The sequence below is a fragment of the Eschrichtius robustus genome, chromosome 1 (assembly GCF_028021215.1).
Source record: "Eschrichtius robustus isolate mEscRob2 chromosome 1, mEscRob2.pri, whole genome shotgun sequence".
Taxonomy (NCBI): domain Eukaryota; kingdom Metazoa; phylum Chordata; class Mammalia; order Artiodactyla; family Eschrichtiidae; genus Eschrichtius; species Eschrichtius robustus.
In genome coordinates, this window is record NC_090824.1 from 112,940,291 (window position 1) to 112,959,167 (window position 18,877).

The 18,877-nt window shown below is 36.1% G+C and overlaps 1 protein-coding gene across 2 annotated transcripts in view; it reads right to left on the reverse strand.

Annotated features, from left to right (window-relative positions):
* Positions 1-18,877, reverse strand: part of DMXL2 (Dmx like 2) — a 158,636-nt gene that overhangs the window by 60,439 nt on the left and 79,320 nt on the right. For both annotated transcript variants that reach the window (XM_068551638.1, XM_068551629.1), the window contains exons 14-19: positions 17,476-17,565; positions 14,983-15,100; positions 10,241-10,360; positions 6,763-6,990; positions 3,212-4,888; positions 107-217 (exon numbers count right to left, since the gene is read on the reverse strand). In XM_068551638.1, coding sequence (XP_068407739.1) covers positions 107-217; positions 3,212-4,888; positions 6,763-6,990; positions 10,241-10,360; positions 14,983-15,100; positions 17,476-17,565 — 2,344 coding nt within the window. The remainder of the gene's footprint in view (positions 1-106; positions 218-3,211; positions 4,889-6,762; positions 6,991-10,240; positions 10,361-14,982; positions 15,101-17,475; positions 17,566-18,877) is intronic.

Below are 18,877 nucleotides of genomic sequence, written 5' to 3' on the forward strand. Positions count from 1 at the left end.
CTAGTGATAGGTATGCATATGTTGACTTACTAATGCTTATACACAAATATGAATATACTAACCACTTCAGTACGAAATAAAAGTTGCACGAGGGTTCAAACAATACCTTGATGAAGTAGCTGTACTCGGTATAAAGGAGGCAGTGATGTCAAAAGGCAAGTGTGCAAGCACATAGCTAGTAAGTACCGCAAACCACACTCATCTAATGTGTCTCTTCCTGCAAAGAGGAAATATGTTTAAGGAAAAAGGAATGCAACAAATCACAAACCAGTAAAAAGTTAGAAAATAAACATTAAATTTAATAATAATAAGTTACACAAAATATATATTTTTTTGAGTGTATTCCTTTCTGAACACTTCAATATCTTTATTTATACAGCTTTACAAAAAGTGTATTTATATAATAAAACTGCCAAATGAAAAATAATTGGGAAAAATATAAGTACCTATTAGTACAGGTAATAATAGTACTTAGAGCTACTCATAATAAATGAAAAGGAAAGAAATCTTGAAATCCAATAAAAAATATATTAGCTATAGTAAGTTAGGTATAATTTTTTAAAACACTTCCTGTGCAAATTCAGATGAGATTTAAAAACAGGAATTACATAATAAAGTAAAAATATTTATTATATGATTAAATAGGTAATATTTTCCAGGTTGGTTAGCTCCAATGAAATACAGAAGATTCATTATTCAAAGATTTCAAATTTGACCCCCAGGTTAGTGTTACCAAGTTAAGGCTGAACTCTAACCTTGATTCCACAAATTTACTCTTAGTCAAAAGTTGAGCAGAGGTATGAAAGCGTGGCAAGTTTACTCAAAATTATAGCCATTGTTGGATAAAAGAAACAGAAAAATACTAACAGCGCCTAGCCTGGTAACTGCCACTTAGGAAGTACTCAAGAGTATTGAATCAAATATTTTCTTGAAGAAAATAAAACGTTTTAAATTGTCAAAGTTCCACCTCTACTTCCCATCAGCTATATTTAGTCATCCACTCACTCATGTATTCATTCAACAAAGTAAGCATCCGCTACATTGAAGGCACAGTTTAGGTACCGGGGGTTTGGCAGGGAATAAGGCAAAGTCCCCACTCTCAGGGTCCTTACAACTTAGGAGACAGAGACAAACAATAAAGAAGTAATGTGTCTAGTGGAAATTAACGCTATTGAGAGAAATAAAGCAGGACTGAGAGAAAGGGAGTGCTGGGGTAAGAGGGTTCTATTTGATATAATGAGGCCAGGGAAGAACTTTCCAATAAGATGACATTTCAGCAGAAATCTGAGGAGGTAAGGGAATGAGGCACGCCTAAATCTGGAAGACAAGTATTCTGTGCAGAGGAAACAATATGCGCAAAGACTCTGAGACAGGAATGTGCCTAGTGTGTTTGTGGGACAGCAAGGAAGGCAATGCAGTAGAATGGAAGTGAGCACAGATCACAAAGAGCCTTGTAGATCACTGAAGGATTTGGCTTTTTGTTCTAAAGTGAGATGGGAAGCCACAGTGTTTGTTGAGCAGAGGAGAGATTTAATGTGATTTTGTTTTAAAATAATCACTAGTTCCTATGCGAAGAACAGACTAGGGTAACAAGAACTGAACAGTTTAGTAGGAGACTTTGTCAATAATTAGGCAGGATGTGACGTGACTTGGACCAGAGTGGTAACAGGAGAGGTGATGAGAAATGACTGGAGTCTCCATACAGTAGAACTAACAGCATTCACCAATGGACTGGATTAGGGCGGGAGAGAAAGCAGAGTCAGGAATACCTCTAAATTGTCTTACTTGAACAAATGGAAGAATTCATTTACTTAGAATCCATTTACTGAGATGGCAGCTATTTAACCTCTGAGCTTCAGTTTCCTACCTGTGAAATGGAGACATTCATTCCTGCCTTATCTACCTAATGAAAATCCGCTGTGACCAGGAGGAACCATTTTTATATTGCCTAACTAAGGATACAGTTTTGTATCCGAAAATTTAAACTATTTTTCATGGATTATGATGTATCTATTTTCTTAATGTCTCAAGTAAAAACTCTAACATATATTAAGTTTGCAACAAAGGCTTAAGGCTATTCTGGGGAGAATCTTGCTCAACTGCACACAACCTCAAAACGATTCAAATTTTTTTTAATTAATATGGTTAGAAAATAACTCATAGGCAAAATCCTCTAAAGGTCACTAGTTATTTTAATCTACAGAAAACCTTGGAGATATATTATAAAGGCATAAACCTATATGAAGAGATGTATTCCAGGTAGCTTTGAGGAACAGTCTTTTTCCCTCAAACTTGGAAACCTTGTGAAATAATTAAAAGAGTATAGGCTTGGAGGCAATGATTTACATTACATCTGAACCCCAGTTCTGCCATTTACTACCTATGTGATCTTATGTGTCACTTAATCTCCCTAAGGATCAGTGTCTTCATCTATAAAATTAAGTATAATAGTAGCTACCTACTAGAAGACTGTTGTAATAATTAAATACAATAAAGTACATGAAGCACCTGGCACATAGCAATTGTTCACTCCTCCACAATATTTACTGAATGAATGAATGATCAATCATTTTCGGTTTCCTTTGCTAATGTCATCATTTAGAATCAACACCATTACCTTCAACTATCTGCATAAAAAAGAATGAAATCTAGTTTCAGGAGGCAGCCAAAATTTTTCCGGTTACAGAATGAATTAAGCAAGACACATGTTACATTAGAATGTATGAAAACCCTCTTTCTCAAGAGACTTTTTGGAGAAACTTAGGTAATTATAAAAATTATTTATACCTAGAAATGCGAAGATGAACAAGTTGAGCCCAGGAGGTCCTTACAAGCCTGGTGGTTCAATAGTAAAATTAACAAATGGGCCATTATTATCACTAAAATTAAAATTAAAATAAACCATAGGAATCAATCTGTTCAGAAAAACAAAAGACTATATGTCCAAAATGATATGAAGGTTTCAGGGTAAAAATTCATGTGAGGATGCACACAGATATCACAAATACATAAAGTCACATGCACAAGTCATAGCCTACCCCAATCACCTTTCCTTTTACAACTAATCATATTATGTAATAGTAACTATCAACTAGAGAGGTCATTTCCCTGCAAGGTTTAAAGAAAGACTGCAATTTAATATGTGAGTCATTATATAGATGAATACAAACAGTTCTATTAATGATAACTTTATAAATTTTTAGTTATTTACCTGAGTAACTCTTATCTCTGTTTTCATCAAGCTCAGTACTGGTGGTAGCCACTGTATCAGCCAAAGCTACAAGGAACATCTGCTCCAAACGGGTAAGGCCTGGGAGACTTGAGTGCATAAGATGACTTGAAAGTACCCTAGCATGTTCTTGGCCAAAGTAAGCTGGTCCATATTGAGAAAGATTTATTACTTTTGATTTGTTTTCTCTTTTTTCTGGCTCTAAGTCAATATCATCTGTTGTTATATCCTGGATTTGGAACAGCTCTGAATACTGATCCTCTGGTTGACTTTCCGTATGATCTTCATAGCTCCGTGGTATTTTTGTACTTTCTTCTGAAATTCTGTAGGTTGTATCTTGATCGGCAGCAAGCAATGCATATAACGGTAGTGGAGGAATAGAGTCTATCTCAGTATAATCTCGAGTACCATCTTTCCCTATGGTGACTGTATCCTTTGCTGTACTGCCACTTACACTAATGGTTCGAGAAAGATGTCGCTTAGTTCCTTCTCCAGCATCAGCATCTCTAACTATTGCAACTTCTCCTGCAATGCATTTTACTAAATGAGAGAGAATAGCTTTAGCCCTGCGAACTTTCCCTAAATCCATCAATTCTAACAGCTGGGTTGGATGATACTGCGGGAGAGTAGGGGAAAGTACATGTGCAGCCTCAAATAAGCCACCATCTTGAGCTACAGTTGGTGAACAAAAAATATCATCAGCAATAGCTGCTCCCTCAACAATACTTTTTCTTGACAACATATTAGACTTAAAGGCAGAATGATCTTGTATTGCTGTCTCTTCTGCATCAGGACCATCAGCGTCAATGTCTCCAAATTTGACAGCATGCTTCCACTGTGCATATACATGCATTTCACAATCCATTCCTACCACCAATATCCCATCTCTTACCCAAGAGAGAGAAACAGGCAGTGAAGGTGTACCATCAACAGAAGACACTAAGTCTATAGATCTAAGAAGAACCCATCTTGACCTAACTCCTTGCTTGATACTTCCACCTAGTGGTAAAGTAATGACAGCTACTCCATCCTTACTATTGATTTGCTCAGTCACAATCCCTGAAAGCCGCCCATACATGAAGATATTAGCACCGACCCCTACTGTGAGAATGTGGGAGCCATCTTCTTTTGATACCCAGTCCAAATGTACTAAATGTTTAATATTCGGAATAAGATATCTATCCTTGCTCAAAAGTGCATCTGATTTGCTGTACACAAAGAGATTACTGTCGACACTGACCCTTGAATCAAGTACACTCCCAACTTTGACCAAATCATCAAGATGAATTGTTTGTTCTAAAACCCATTCTGACCCTCCTGTAGATTCACATTCAAATATGCAAACATGCATGGAAAATTCTTTAGAAACAAAACCATTGTGATGGATAGGTTGTTTGTAAGCCACTGCAAGGCGACCCGTGTATGAACAGCTAACAGCAACTGGTCTTCCCACAATGCTCACTGTACTGCTGTTATCTTCTCCTTCATCATTCATCAAGGGCCATCTCCTCCAATGATAGGTTTCCTTCTCATCACTTTTACATTGTAGATTGGTTTCCATACTACATTTCCAGAAGCGTACTTTATTGTCAGAACAAGTTGTAACCACTAAATAAGGTGCCAGGCACACTGGATAAATTGAAGAGGAACTCAGGTGGCCTTAAAAAAGAAAAAGCAGATTGTCATAATAATAGAAACACAAAATAATATGCTAATAATCAAATTCTAGAATGTGATTAATCCAAATCCACTATGAGCTTCTTCAGAGTAACTCTGCAGTCCCCTGCTAAACCAAATATTTCATTAAAATAAAACTCAAAAGCAATGAAACAAGTCAATGCTTAATCAATAAACCTGTCACCTGCTGTAATTTATATGTCTTTACCACACATGCCTCACTGGACTTTTATTCTACATCTTTTATCACTTTCATCATAAATACTTAAATAGTCATTAAAATTTGCCTTTCAAATTCCCCTAACTGGCCCTCAAATAATCCAGACACTAGATCTACCTGCACCACAAAATGTTTTCAGTCAGCTAAACAGACACTAGATCTCACCTTCTTCACCAGGTTTAATTCATGCTCTCCTAACACTGAACCAGAACCCTCATATTTATTCCTGACTGCCAAAGACTAACACTTCCCATCTACTGTCAACTATAACATGAGGGGAGGGACTTCCCTGGTGGCGCAGTGGTTGAGAGTCCACCTGCCAATGCAGGGGACACGGGTTCGAGCCCTGGCCCTGGAAGATCCCACATGCCGAGGAGCAACTAAGCCCGTGCGCCACAACTACTGAGCCTGTGCTCTAGAGCCCGCAAGCTACAACTACTGAGCCCACATGCTGCAACTACTAAGACCCGTGCCTAGAGCCCGTGCTCCGCAACAAGATAAGCCACCGCAACGAGAAGCCCGCGCGCACCACAGCAAAGAGTAGACCCCGCTCGCCACGACCAGAGAAAGCCCGCACGCAGCAACGAAGACCCAACGCAGCCAAAAATAAATAAATTAATTTAAAAAAAAAAAACAACTATAAGATGAGGGGTAATAGTGATTAAGATTGGGATCAGAAGGCCTGGATTCAAGTTCCATTCTATCAATACCTTCCTAACAGTGGGAAAGCCACTTAAACATCCGAGCCTGTTCTATCTAAATAATAGGGATCACGTTACTACTTCCCTTGGAGTTTTACTGTCCAACAAGACATTTGAAAGCATTTTACAGAGTCCCTGCAAAATATTATTTATCATTATTAATTCCAATAAACTTATTTGAGTGTATCCTAAACTTTCCAAATACTTTGAAAGATTCAAAAGCTGACCTAAATCTGCACCAGCCACAAAAGCCCAGAGTAAACTCTTAATGTGGACTTTCCAACTCTGATTCCAAACCTGTGTTAGGGATGAGTAAGAGAACCTCATACTCAAAATCATTCCCCAGTAATTAGAATAGTCTTGAACCTCCAATTCTGGTTCCCCAAAAACACTATTCGAGGAACCCAATTCAAATTCCACAAATGACAGAACATTTTAAAATACAGATGCCAGTCCTGCTCTTTAAACTACTTTACCAACCTTGCTAATGTCAGTATCACTCTAGGCAAACCAAACTCTAATCCTGTATCCTACATTTTCCCCCCAAAGTATCTGCCAACTCTTGGTCAAACATACTTAATAATAGCAATAATGTGAATGAAAAGCCTTAATTTAAAAAAAAAAAAGCTTCAATAATTCACATATGACCATATTTTTCTTTGCAATTTCACTATCACAGTATTCCTATTTATAGGAAATCACAGCGTAGGCAAGAAACCTTGCATTAAAACGTTCACACTATTTTCTGCCAAGCTGATTACATTTATCACAGGAAATTATTTCTAAAATAGACATGTTTCTAAACAGAGGTATCATTAGTAGAGAACAAATCTTTATTTCAGTGTCAACTCTGCACATATTTCAGAAGAGTTCACCCATTTTATGCACTGAAGATTGCTCTGAGCTACAACTGTCCGGTCTTTAAGTTATGTTACCTGCTGAAGGCGTTGCTCTTATTACTTCAACTCCTACTGGGAGATCAAGAGGTTGGCTATATACCAGTCTAGAACCCAGAATCAGTTTACTAGCAGTTTGAAGGTTGGCAATTGATGAAGAATGTGGCATGGGGCTCATACTAGGAGAGGTTTCTGGAGAAGAGTCTACGTTCTTCTGTCCAGGGACTGAAAGTAGACTCTCTGATGAAACACCTTCTGAAGCTTTAGCTTTGAAAATAAATTATGAAATTATGAAATACATTAGTATCATCACTATATACATGAGCTAGAATAATATTTTGTGATGATTTAAGAAACATGGTTTCTTAAAAGTGCTCTGGAGACAAGATCAATTTTCAAACTTTTGCTCAGTTACCTTGATAGAATTTTTTTTTTTAACTATTTTACTCTTTCTTAGCATCACCAATTATATCACTGGGATATTGTCAGTGAAGAATCACAACATGTACGATCTAGAAAAAAAACAAGTTCTCTAGCCCAGTGTTCTCAACCTTTAAAACACATCAAAAGCTTGAGGAACTTTTAACATGAAGGTTCTCAGGCCTAACCACAGAAACACTGACTCAGTTGTTTTGGGGTAGATCCCATAAATCTGCATTAATAAGCAGCCAAGGTGTTTCTGAAACAGATGGGTCATAAATCAAACTTTGAGAAATAACAAGTTACTGCCTCACTTAATAGATGAAGAAATTTAAACTTGGAAAGCGTAATGATTTTCCTTAGGTCATAAAATTAGCTAACGGTAAAGAAGACACTAAAATACCAGCCTACTAACTATCAAGTGCTGAAACAAGATAATAAACAAGATCTCAAGAACATATAAAAGTTCCAAACAAATTTAAGATAGTATTAGTTGAATGGCTTTGTAAGCATATTGACCTTGATCTCTGTCCAGAAAGTTTCCAGCTTTCACATTCAGGTGGAGTGTAAATCTCTAAGCAGATTTAGTTATCTGTGCTTCTGCTACATGTAAGAGATACTTTGCATCACATTTTTATTTGTATGCCCATCTCCCTCCCCCCATTAGACTATGAATTCATCAAGGGCAAGGATGAGGTCTTATTAGCTTTGTACATCCCGAGTAGCACCAGAATACGGAGAGATAATAATCAATCCCCTTTTGCTTCTGGTGGATTTTAAATATGTCGACCTCTTTTATAATGGCAGACCACTAAATAAGAAATGTGAAAACATTTTTTGTAAAATAGAACAAGATGACAAACTTGAATCAGTAGTCAGAAGACAGAAATACTACTCCTACTCTAAAACTAACTAGATATGTTGCCTTAAGCAAGGTACTTCATCATCTCTAGCTATTTTCTCACCTGCAAAATAAGGCTGAATTGAATCATTTCTCTTTCTACAAACCAGGCAATTTTCTAATGTATATATCTCATGCAAAGAAAGAAAATAAGAGCAGGGGAAAAAAGCAAAAGAGAGGCTTTAAAGCCAGAAGACCTAATTTTGAAACTTAGTCTGTGACAAACTAGATGTGTCATCTGGTCAAGTTACTTAATATTATTCCATTAGTAAACTGAGGGTAACATCTATCTCACATATATAAAGTAACTATATCAGTGCCTGGTACCTAGAAGGTACTCCAAATGTTCCTTCCCCACCTAAATGTAAGTCTATCACTTCACCCTTTGCCAGGATTTTCAACACACTGCTAAATTCACATATCAGCTTTAATGGCAATGTACACCATGTTAAATCTGCTGCACATTTTAGAACCAAAATATAGATGCTTTATGTCAAAGCTAAAGATAGCATATGATTTGTTTGCTTCTATTGTAATCTTACTGTTTGTGACCTTTTACTGCTGTCACAAACAGAGTAAGTAAGGCAACTCTACACTAGCCCTGACCTGAGGGGAACAGCAGTGGGATACTTCCTTCATAAGCAGGGGGACAGAAGGCATCACATGATTCCTATCCTACCACAAGGATCTGTTACTACCTCTATTAATCTCTTGAGAACCATTCCTGGCTCTGTGCCCAACTCTAGAAAATACTATATTCTCCGGTGGGTTAAGAATTCTCTTCCCGGAGGGTATTATGCTAAGTGAAATAAGTCAGATGGAGAAAGACAAATACTGCATGGTTTCACTCATATGTGGAATCGTTTTTAAAAGTAGTAAGTGAACAAACAAAACAAAACAAAGACTAACACATAGATACAGAGAACAGATGGGTGGTTACCAGAGGGGAAAGGGGGTGGGGAAGGGCAAAATGGGTAAAGGGAGTCAACTCTATGGTGACAGATGGAAACTCTACTTTTGGTGGTGAGCACACTGTAGTGTATACAGAAGTCAAATTAGAATGCTATACACATGAAACTTATATGATTTTATAAACCAATGTTACCTCAATTAAAAAAAATAAAAATAAAATTCTCTTCCTGACAAGCTTTTATCAATAGATCCCTCTACTCTTGCATTCCTGTGGAACAACATGTAACGCCAAGAATTAACTCCAAAGGCTTTGAAAATTTTTTTGGATTCCTCCTACCACAAGAAGATTAGCCTCAACTAGGCACAGGTAAAGGTTCTATTGAATCATTTGGCTTTTCCAGTCCCAGTTCATGGCCCAGTTAGAACTGCTATTTACACAGTTTTGTGATAATGTGGATTACAAAGAGAACAAAAGACATATACATTATTATTTCTCTGTATTAAATGTTTAGCATGTATAAAATCATTAAAATTATATAACCATCAGAAATAATAAAATATTTTCAAAACTCTCAAATATCTTGGGTTAATCAGTTTAAAGTAGATTCAGTTTGATATGGCTAACTATGCATTTCTTCATTTAAACAAGTATCTCTCAAAAAGTAAGTTTGTTTTAAAAAGAAAGATTCATAATCAATTTCTGTACTTCATATTACAGATCTTCTAATTTGCTAAGACATCAATATGAATATGTATAGCAAAAGCATGGCTGAAATAATTTTTTTAATCACTGCTGCATTTCCTAATATTCTACAAAACCAGTTCCCCTTTTGAACGTCAGATGCTCAATCACATTTTTCTAAATAGCAAATCTTCTTTTAGTGATGCTAAAGCTAATGTGTATGGTATCAGATGGCAGTGTGTATTAACCAACAAAAAAATACAACATTAATTCTATGGGCAAAACTGATTTATAGAGACATGGTATCTAGAACAGAGTCATAATAGGCATTTAATAAATATTAATTAAAAAATAAATCAATCAAACTTTTTTTTTCAATATGTCTAATGTGCCCGTTGACTGGTTTGTTTTTAGATTAACCTGTTTCATTAATGATTTATGGCCTTGTAATTAAAAGTTTGGCTTATACATACTTCAATTCAGCAACTCAATTTACAGTTCACTGGATCTTCATTTTAAAGAATTAACCAACCTAAAGCATATCCAGTAAAATGAATTTATTTCATATCATCTCTACATAAAACTGTAATATAATTACTTACCTAAACATGCCTGTACAGATTTAAGATGAAGGTGCCACATATGGAGAATAGAGCAATTATTGCTGTCTTTTTCAATTACTACTAGAAAGAACTTTTCTGAAAATGGTGGTGGTCGGTATCCTATTGTTAAAGGAAAAGAATATTTAAGTTAACATGTTTCTATAGGGTTAAGAGAAAGGCATTTTAAACAAAATCTCTTGATATGTATAGAAGTTGGGAGGAAAGGGAAGAATAGATGTATAGAAGCAGTTTTTTTTTTTTTTTGTTACTATGAGACTAAACTATTTAGTTTATTTTTATTTATTTATTTTTGGCTGTGTTGAGTCTTTGTTTCTGTGCGAGGGCTCTCTCCAGTTGCGGCAAGCGGGGGCCACTCTTCATCGCGGTGCGCAGGCCTCTCACTATCGTGGCCTCTCTTGTTGCGGAGCACAAGCTCCAGACACGCAGGCTCAGTAGTTGTGGCTCACGGGCCTAGCTGCTCCGCGGCATGTGGGATCTTCCCAGACCAGGGCTCGAACCCGTGCCCCCTGCATTAGCAGGCAGACTCTCAACCACTGCGCCACCAGGGAAGCCCCTAGAAGCAGTTTTATATAACTTTTATGCTAAAAGTTAGGTGGCTATCTAAGACTAACAGGGCTACAACAAAAGTACAAAAGTCAACATGAAGGGATACCTACTGGTCAAAGATGGGACAATTTGAGCATCAAAGAATAAAAATGAATACAATTTATTAAAACACACTGAGTTCATAAGAATACCAAAAGAGAGAGGGCACATAAGAAAAAAAGGAAAGGAAGGATAAGAGGACCAGAAGGAAGAACAGAAAGGAAGAGAGAAAGGAAGAGAAAGACACAGAGAGAGAATGCAAGAGCAAGAGAGGGAGAAAAAGAACAGGAGCAAGTCAGCCTCACTGGATGCCCCCTGAAGTAACTGGGGCACTAACTCCTTAATTGGAAAATTGGCAATTAAATGGAAAGAATGAAGTAAACATGTATCCTGCTTTTTCTATATGTAAAATAGCATTTTTTAAAAAAATTAATAGTCATGGGTGGAGGGCCAATGATGGCGGTGCAGGAGAGACTTTTTAGAAATTTTATGCATTTTTTTATGAAAAGACATTATTTGTGAACATAATTTTCCCTATTGACAACTGCATTTTTCATATATGAAAACGAGATCTACAAAGGACAACAAAAACTTTCTTTAAAAATGAAAACCTATACATTATATGAAATTGTGGGTGTGAAACTTTTGAAAATTGTGAAGCAGTATAGAATTTAAAGACTCTTTCATTTGATAAAAAAGGAAGGAAGGAAGGGAGGGATGGAGGGAGGGAGGAGGGAAGGAAGGAAGGAAGGAAGGAAGGAAGGAAGGAAGGAAGGAAGGAAGGAAGGAAGGAAGGAAGGAAGGAAAGGAGAAAAAAGAGAAAAAAAAAAGAAAACCCATAGTGGCAACTCATTGGCAATGAGCACGGCTAAAACCCAAATTGTGGCCTCTAAATACCATGCTCCATTGAAAGGAACAGTTTGGAGGGATGACTCCATTCTTGCAAAGGCTATCTACAAGATAAGCCTGGCATATCTTGCTGTGCCTGAAAGAAAGCAAACTATCAAAAATAATGAGGTTGTGTCAAAAGGACTCAGGACCAACTTGAAAGGGTCTTCACTAGCCTAATACAGGACAACGCAAGCATTAGAATTATGACTGCAAACTGACTGAAATATGCTAAGTACATAAAAATTCATGAGTGATATGAGTATATCTTTGTATGCGTATTATTCTTCAGTAGTTTTTCTAAAATGGGTTCATAATGATTCACAAAACAAAAAGAAAGACAACAACAACAATAAATTCATCCGTAACGACTGGCAGCAACCTGGGCACAAACTCCTTTGAAATCATCAATTAAAGGGAAAGAACTAAGCAAAATCATCAATTAAAGGGAAAGAACTAAGCACTTACTCTCGCTTTCCTAAAAATATTTCAAAATAGCCAAAAAGCTGCCATTGATAAGGGAAAGCTTTTCCTTACAAATGCTTTCCAGCTAATAAATAAATGAGAACTGATAAAACTAGAAAATCACACTTGTGCAATCCTTAATGAAATAATTGATTGGAAAGCAACAATATCAATGGAAGAAACCATGAGATAATAGATTGCTGGCAAGTTTTACACTGGTGCCACCAGGTGAATTTTCTGAATCTTAGCATCACTAAAAACGAGACATCCTAACATTATGTTCTTTCTTATGACCTTCTATGATGAACAAAGCAACACCTAGGAAGTTGAACCTGGATCAAATCAAGTCTACAGAGGTAATTTGCACTTTACAGGAAAAATTTTAAATGAAGTAACTGGTCAGAGAAATTCCTATAAAATAACTTTCTCTAAAACAAGTCTGTGGCATGATAAGAGTATAAAGGGGGACTACTTTAGCTTAAAAGACTCTTAAAAAATGAAACACAGTGTGTGGACTCTATATGGATACGGATCCAAACAAATTAAGAACAAATAACCCTGATATTTTTTTGAGACAATTAAATGAAGTAAATATGGACTAGTTATTACAGAATTCTGAGAAATTTTGTTATTTTATCAATGTGATAACAGCACACATGTAAGAAAGTCATTTTTAGAAATGCATAAAGTACACAGGAGCGAAACAACATGATGGCTGAGTTTGCTTTAAAATATTTCAGGAAAAAAGGAAAAGAAAAGAAAATAGGGTAGATAAAGCAGGTGACAAAATCTTAAAATCATCAATCTAAGTTATGGGCATAGGAAGGTTCCTTTAACTACGCACTCTACTTTTTGTCTGTAACTGGCAGTTTTCTTAATTAAAAGAGTAATTAATTTTTAACTAAAACTTAGAAAATACAAAATACAGCACGGTCAGGGAAGAGGAGAAATACACATTTCAAGTCCCTTAAGAAAACAGCTATAAAATCAAGAGAAACTTTGTACAAAAACTAAAGGAAAACCAAGAAAAGCATCAGGAAATCTTTCGGCCTGATTTCACAGTGACATAAAGAAATATCTGGGATTGACATATATACACTAATATGTATAAAATAGATAACTAATGAGAACCTGCTATATAGCCTAAGGAACTCTACTCAGTGCTCTGTGGTGACCTAAATGGGAAGGAAATCCAAAAAAGAGGGGATATATGTATACATATAGCTGATTCACTTCGCTGTACAGCAGAAACTAACACAACATTGTAAAGCAACTATACCCCAACAAAAAGAAAAAAAAAAAAAAAAAGAAGAAGAAATATCAAGGGAATTCCCTGGCGGTCCAGTGGTTAGGACTTGGTGCTTTCACTGCCATGGGCCCAGGTTCGATCCCTGGTTGGGGAACTAAGATCCCACAAGCCAAAAAAAAAAAAAAAAAAAAAAAAATATATATATATATATATATATATATCTCAAAAGAGGGAAATAAAATAATATTTTTAAATGCAGGTCTTCCAATTAAAAATATTATTTAAAAAATACCAACCTTATATAAGCATTGTTTTCTAGTAGGTTGGCATGTATTCCCTGTCAGAAGTAGCATGATAATTGATAGTTAGATTTGCAGGAAAGCATATAAAAAAGTTTAACCCAAGTAAAGGTGAAATACTATGGAAAAGCACATTTTAAATCTATACAGTACTGTTATGCTATAGTGACAGTGAAATAAAACTGAACGTGACAACTGAATAACTTAGAAAGAAGAAAAGTTCTGATCTATGAAGAAAGATGCATGAAAGGGAAAAAATTATTAGTCTGAGGGGTGAAAAGATGTTTGAGCTAAGCCTCACAGAAGACAGAACTCACTGTGATTTTCCACTAAAGAAAACGAAATTAACGGTACAAATTCAGTAGAAATACCTTCCTTAAATGACTATACATAATTCTGTGATAAAAGCTATACGAAGAAAATTAAATATGTCCTTCTAGATACTTACAATCTGTAACCAAATGAGATAAAGTATCTGGAAACCCTTTGTAAACTAAAAACTATTAATCACAGAAAATGAATTCTTAAAGTAGGACATGTCTTTCCTACCTTCAAACAGAAAGTATTCTACTCAGTATGTTCTATTTTCAAATTTCATTTTCAAATAGAACATGAAAGTTTTATAATTACAAAGTATAACTTCTAAAAGGAATATTTTAAGCTAAATAATAAAGTTTAAATATCATACGGTTTGTTCTTGAAAGGTCTTAGGAGAACTACTTTCTTTCACAAGAAGAAGAAAGAAATACAACCCTTCAGAGAGGAAAACTATGAGATGGTACCTTTAATTCCTGGTATACCATACAACATAATACCTAAGCGTACCTAAGCTTCCTGGTATACCATACAACATAATATCTTCCTCCTATAGTTATCAATAATCTTTAGTAGACTTATATTAATTGGCTTCCTTAAGATACCAGAGGGATACTTACTACCAATCAAAATAATTTAATTGTGGAGTTGAACAACTAAAGTTAAGTTTTTAAACAATAAAACTAGGTTTCATAAATAACATTTCTTGGCAAAAGGCTATGTCACCAGAGAACCTGTCTTTCAAAATATAATTTTTACCCTCATGTGTTCTTCACCTACAAAAAAGCATTTCTGATAGAACTGGTGTATTTGCCAAAAATCATGAGTGATGACTTTTGATATAAAGATCGACACTCAATGAAAGTTTGGAGGTTTTCTAAGATTAAGGTATAGAACTCAAGACTATTTTTTAAAAGTACCTTGTGATGGTTGAAAAAATATTTCTGTTTCCTTTTTCTCCATATCTTCCTTATGTGGTTTATATCCTCTAATGAAGTCTTCTTGAAACACATGAAGCAACTGTGTATTTGAGCCACACTACAAATATGAAAAAAGTAAAGTTTTATCTTTGAAATTCTGTATCTTCCACCCACTACCTCCCCAAGAACCCTAATATAAAATAGAAGAAAAAAATCTCTCTAACAATTTCTATTCTTTATAGAATGACTAATTAGAATGGAAAAAGCAAGAGAAAAAAATCATTAGATAAATTACTTTCAAAGATGCTATAGTCAATAGCAGAACTGTGAAACTCTAGTAAAAACAAATCAACAGGTTTGCATCTCAAAAAAACAGTTAAGTAATCTAGGCCACTCTGAGTTCAAAAATATCAGGTCTCATGACTGGCTGGAGGTGGCCATGCAGACCATATTAAGCACACTACCATAGGTTCTTTTTCTAATTCTACTTGAGAACCAAAAAAAAAAAAAAAAAAAAAAACAACCAGAAAGGTCCTCAAAGTACTTCCAATAAGTCTGTCTAGTGGGAATTATGAAGGATCCTATAACAGCCAGTGGGAATGACACATCTCTGAAGAAATGTATTTACATTTAAGTAACTAAGATTTCTAAAAGAATAGATGAAACATCACAGTCAGCTGATGCTACAAAATCATGTTTGGGACCACACAGAGAAGAGTAAAGATAATCACAAATAGCTACTTAGAATCACAAAAGTGAACTGAAATTCAAGGAAAGGCTAAATCCGAACAAAAGCTTATTATGGAAGTAGGTCAAGACAATTTGATGGCTGCCCCACAGATTTCAAGGAAGGCAAGCAGCTATGATAATCTTGGCACTGAATGGATGGGCTATAATCTTAGAGAATAAAGCAAATCAGCCTCCTTTCATAGTATTGATAGAAGGAAATAAAATGACTATGACATTAGGTTGACCCACAAAATTTTTATGAAAGTTATAAGGTATTTTTATGTCTCTCCATACAGAAACATAAAAAAATCCCTTCACATTCATAGCATAAAAGGTCACCTCCCCCAGGGAAGAAGAATAAATGAAAGAAAAGGGAAGGGTGATGCTTTCATGGATACAGAAAGCATACAGCACATTGGAAACAAACATAGAATGATTTATAAGCCTAAGCCATTTATCAGTGCTTGCAGTTTACCAGCCCTTGTGATAAAGATAGCCACAAATGGAAAGGGAAAAATCTTCAATAAGTATGAAGTAAAAAGCAAAATGCTAGGTGAAAGAGGTCTGTAATAATATCCCATGGTACAGAGTAGAGAAGGGGCTACACTGGGGAAATGAATTTAACTCGCAGTTCATTAAAAATTAAGACATTTGTGGGTTGAAGCTAATACACTCTTCTCCCATATCCCTATGGAGTGAAAAAAAGGAAATCACAAGTTAAGGGTTTCCTAGGAGGCGTTAGTAATTTGAGTCCAGCAGCCACATTTCTGTTGTCAAGAGCTGATGTGGTAATTTCTCTACATTGGTGGAAATTATTACATTTTCCCCAACAGAATGTGCAAGGCATCATGGAAAAATAATGACATAATACTATATTTGTTTTTAAATATGGTTGGCTCTTTCTTCATTCCCTTGTTTGAAAATAGTTGGTAACTTCCTCATCAAAGTAAACTTTTTTCATATTTGGAATGAATATATTACTTCTGTCCCCTTCAGTCCATAAACATGATCCTGAAGAAACAAATACGAGGGCTATAATGGGATTTACAAACTCCCTGTAGAGGGAAGGGTTCTCCTTCTTTTCTAGGTAGGGGCTAGGAAAGAACAGTGCCTACACAAAAGACCTGTACTTAGAAAGTAAATGCATACTTTGATCCTACTTCTATCTTCATTTTAATGGATCTCATAAAAATATCTAATACTCAGCCTAACAAAGCAAACACTCTTAAAGCTGATGTCACCATCTACTGAGTTGAAATGAGTAACAATAGAAAAAGAAAAACCACAAACCGAGCCTCTATGCAGCTGTACTGTATTTTCCTTCATGGCTTCCCTGACTGAATCAAATGACCTTTAAACAGGAAATAGGGCTACAGATACAATGCAACTGGAGACGAAGAATTCGTAAATCATTGGAGATTTTCACTAAGGAAATCAAGAGAAGTTGGCTATATTTAGTATCAAACAAGAGAACTATTCTGAAATGAAATATAGTTGACTCTTGAACTGCACAGGTCCCCTTACATGGGAATTTTTTTCAATAGTAATTATTACAGGACTACTCAATCTGCAGTTAACTGTGTATGCAGATGCAGAACTGAGGATGCAGAAAGCTGACTGTAAGTTATACGTGGATTTTCTATAGTGAGAAGGGTCAGTGTTCCTAACCCCCAAGTTGTTCAAGGTTCAACTGTGTATCTTATGCACATTAAGCACTCTGGGACAAAGTATGTTAGTATCACCAATTCACAAGCATGTTTTTACTTGGTTGGTTATTGCATTGAGTTCAATAATGCAGCCAGGTCGAGCAGTAGACTGTTGGCTCACAATATTAAACACTTCTCCAATAAGTTTCTGTGAAAAAAAAAAAAAAGTTAATGATCAACAACATATGAATCTACTGTCAATATGACACAGCATCTCGGACATTAAAGGCCCTTCTAAATATTCACTGACTAACAAATGGCAATTCATACATTCAAAGAAATATTTCAACTTTCTTTACTCATTCTCACTTTAAAAATTAACTAAGGAAAAAAATCTATAGTGTTTACATAAACAGTATATAACTTCAAGGCATCTAGTTCTTTGAACATGTCTTCATTTAGCAACCTTAATGCCCCATGAGAGATCTGGCTGAGGATCTAGCCCTATGCCTGTGTGTATGGTTTGCAGATCTGCAATGCCATTTAAAAGTACAACCCTGCCAGATCGAAGATAAGGGCAAAGGTTGAGAAGTGGGACTCTGTGTCTTGGGATGGGGATGTGTAAACTAAGAGGAAGCCTAACTTTGAATCCCAAAACCCCAAAACCTTTCTGCTGAAAAAAGCAGTTTTCCTTCTCCCTCCTTCCAAGCAGCCTTCTCTAGCATAAAAACTGAGATGCCCATTCTCCTCAGCAACACCTCCACTATTTACTACCTTCAGGCCACTAAGAGGAATAAAATCCCAGCTTAGCCTAGGAGTCTAAGTACAAGGTTGGCTATGGGAAAGCAGCATATACACCGGAGTTATAGGATCTTTCCAATTTGTATCAGCAGAATTCCAGAGTGCATGAATGGGAACAGATTATAGGGTTATTAGACAAAGGAGGACAAAATATGTGCTTGGGTAGGGCTGAATTTGTTATGGGTATATTCACCCAAGATTCAGGATTTAAAATGTTAGCTCAGACACCTGGAAGTGGTGCCAACAGTCTGCTGGGTTTGTCCACTTGAAACCTGGACTCAACTGTGGCCTACAGTTGGTGAGATTAAAACACCGGAATTTCTCTAACACACCATGAATCTTTGCTACTTAAAGTGTGGTCACCAGACCAGCAGCAACAGCTTTTCATAAATGCAGACTCTCAGACCCCAAAGCTAATACATCTGCATTTTAACAAGCTCTCCAGATGATTCATGTGCATCCTGAAGTTTAAGAAGTACTGCTGCAGATCAATGGTTCTCAGCCTAGGGTGCACACTGAACAACCTGGGGAGCTTTAATAATCACTGATGTTTAGATCCCACTTTCATACATTGACGTACTGGTCTGGGGTACAATCTGATCATCAGGCATTTTACAAGCTCCTCAGCTACTTCCAACATATAGCCGAGGCCGAGATCCCCTCACAGGAATACCTATTCCAGCCAAGGGTGTGCCTTCCCTGCCCACAATTATTCTGCC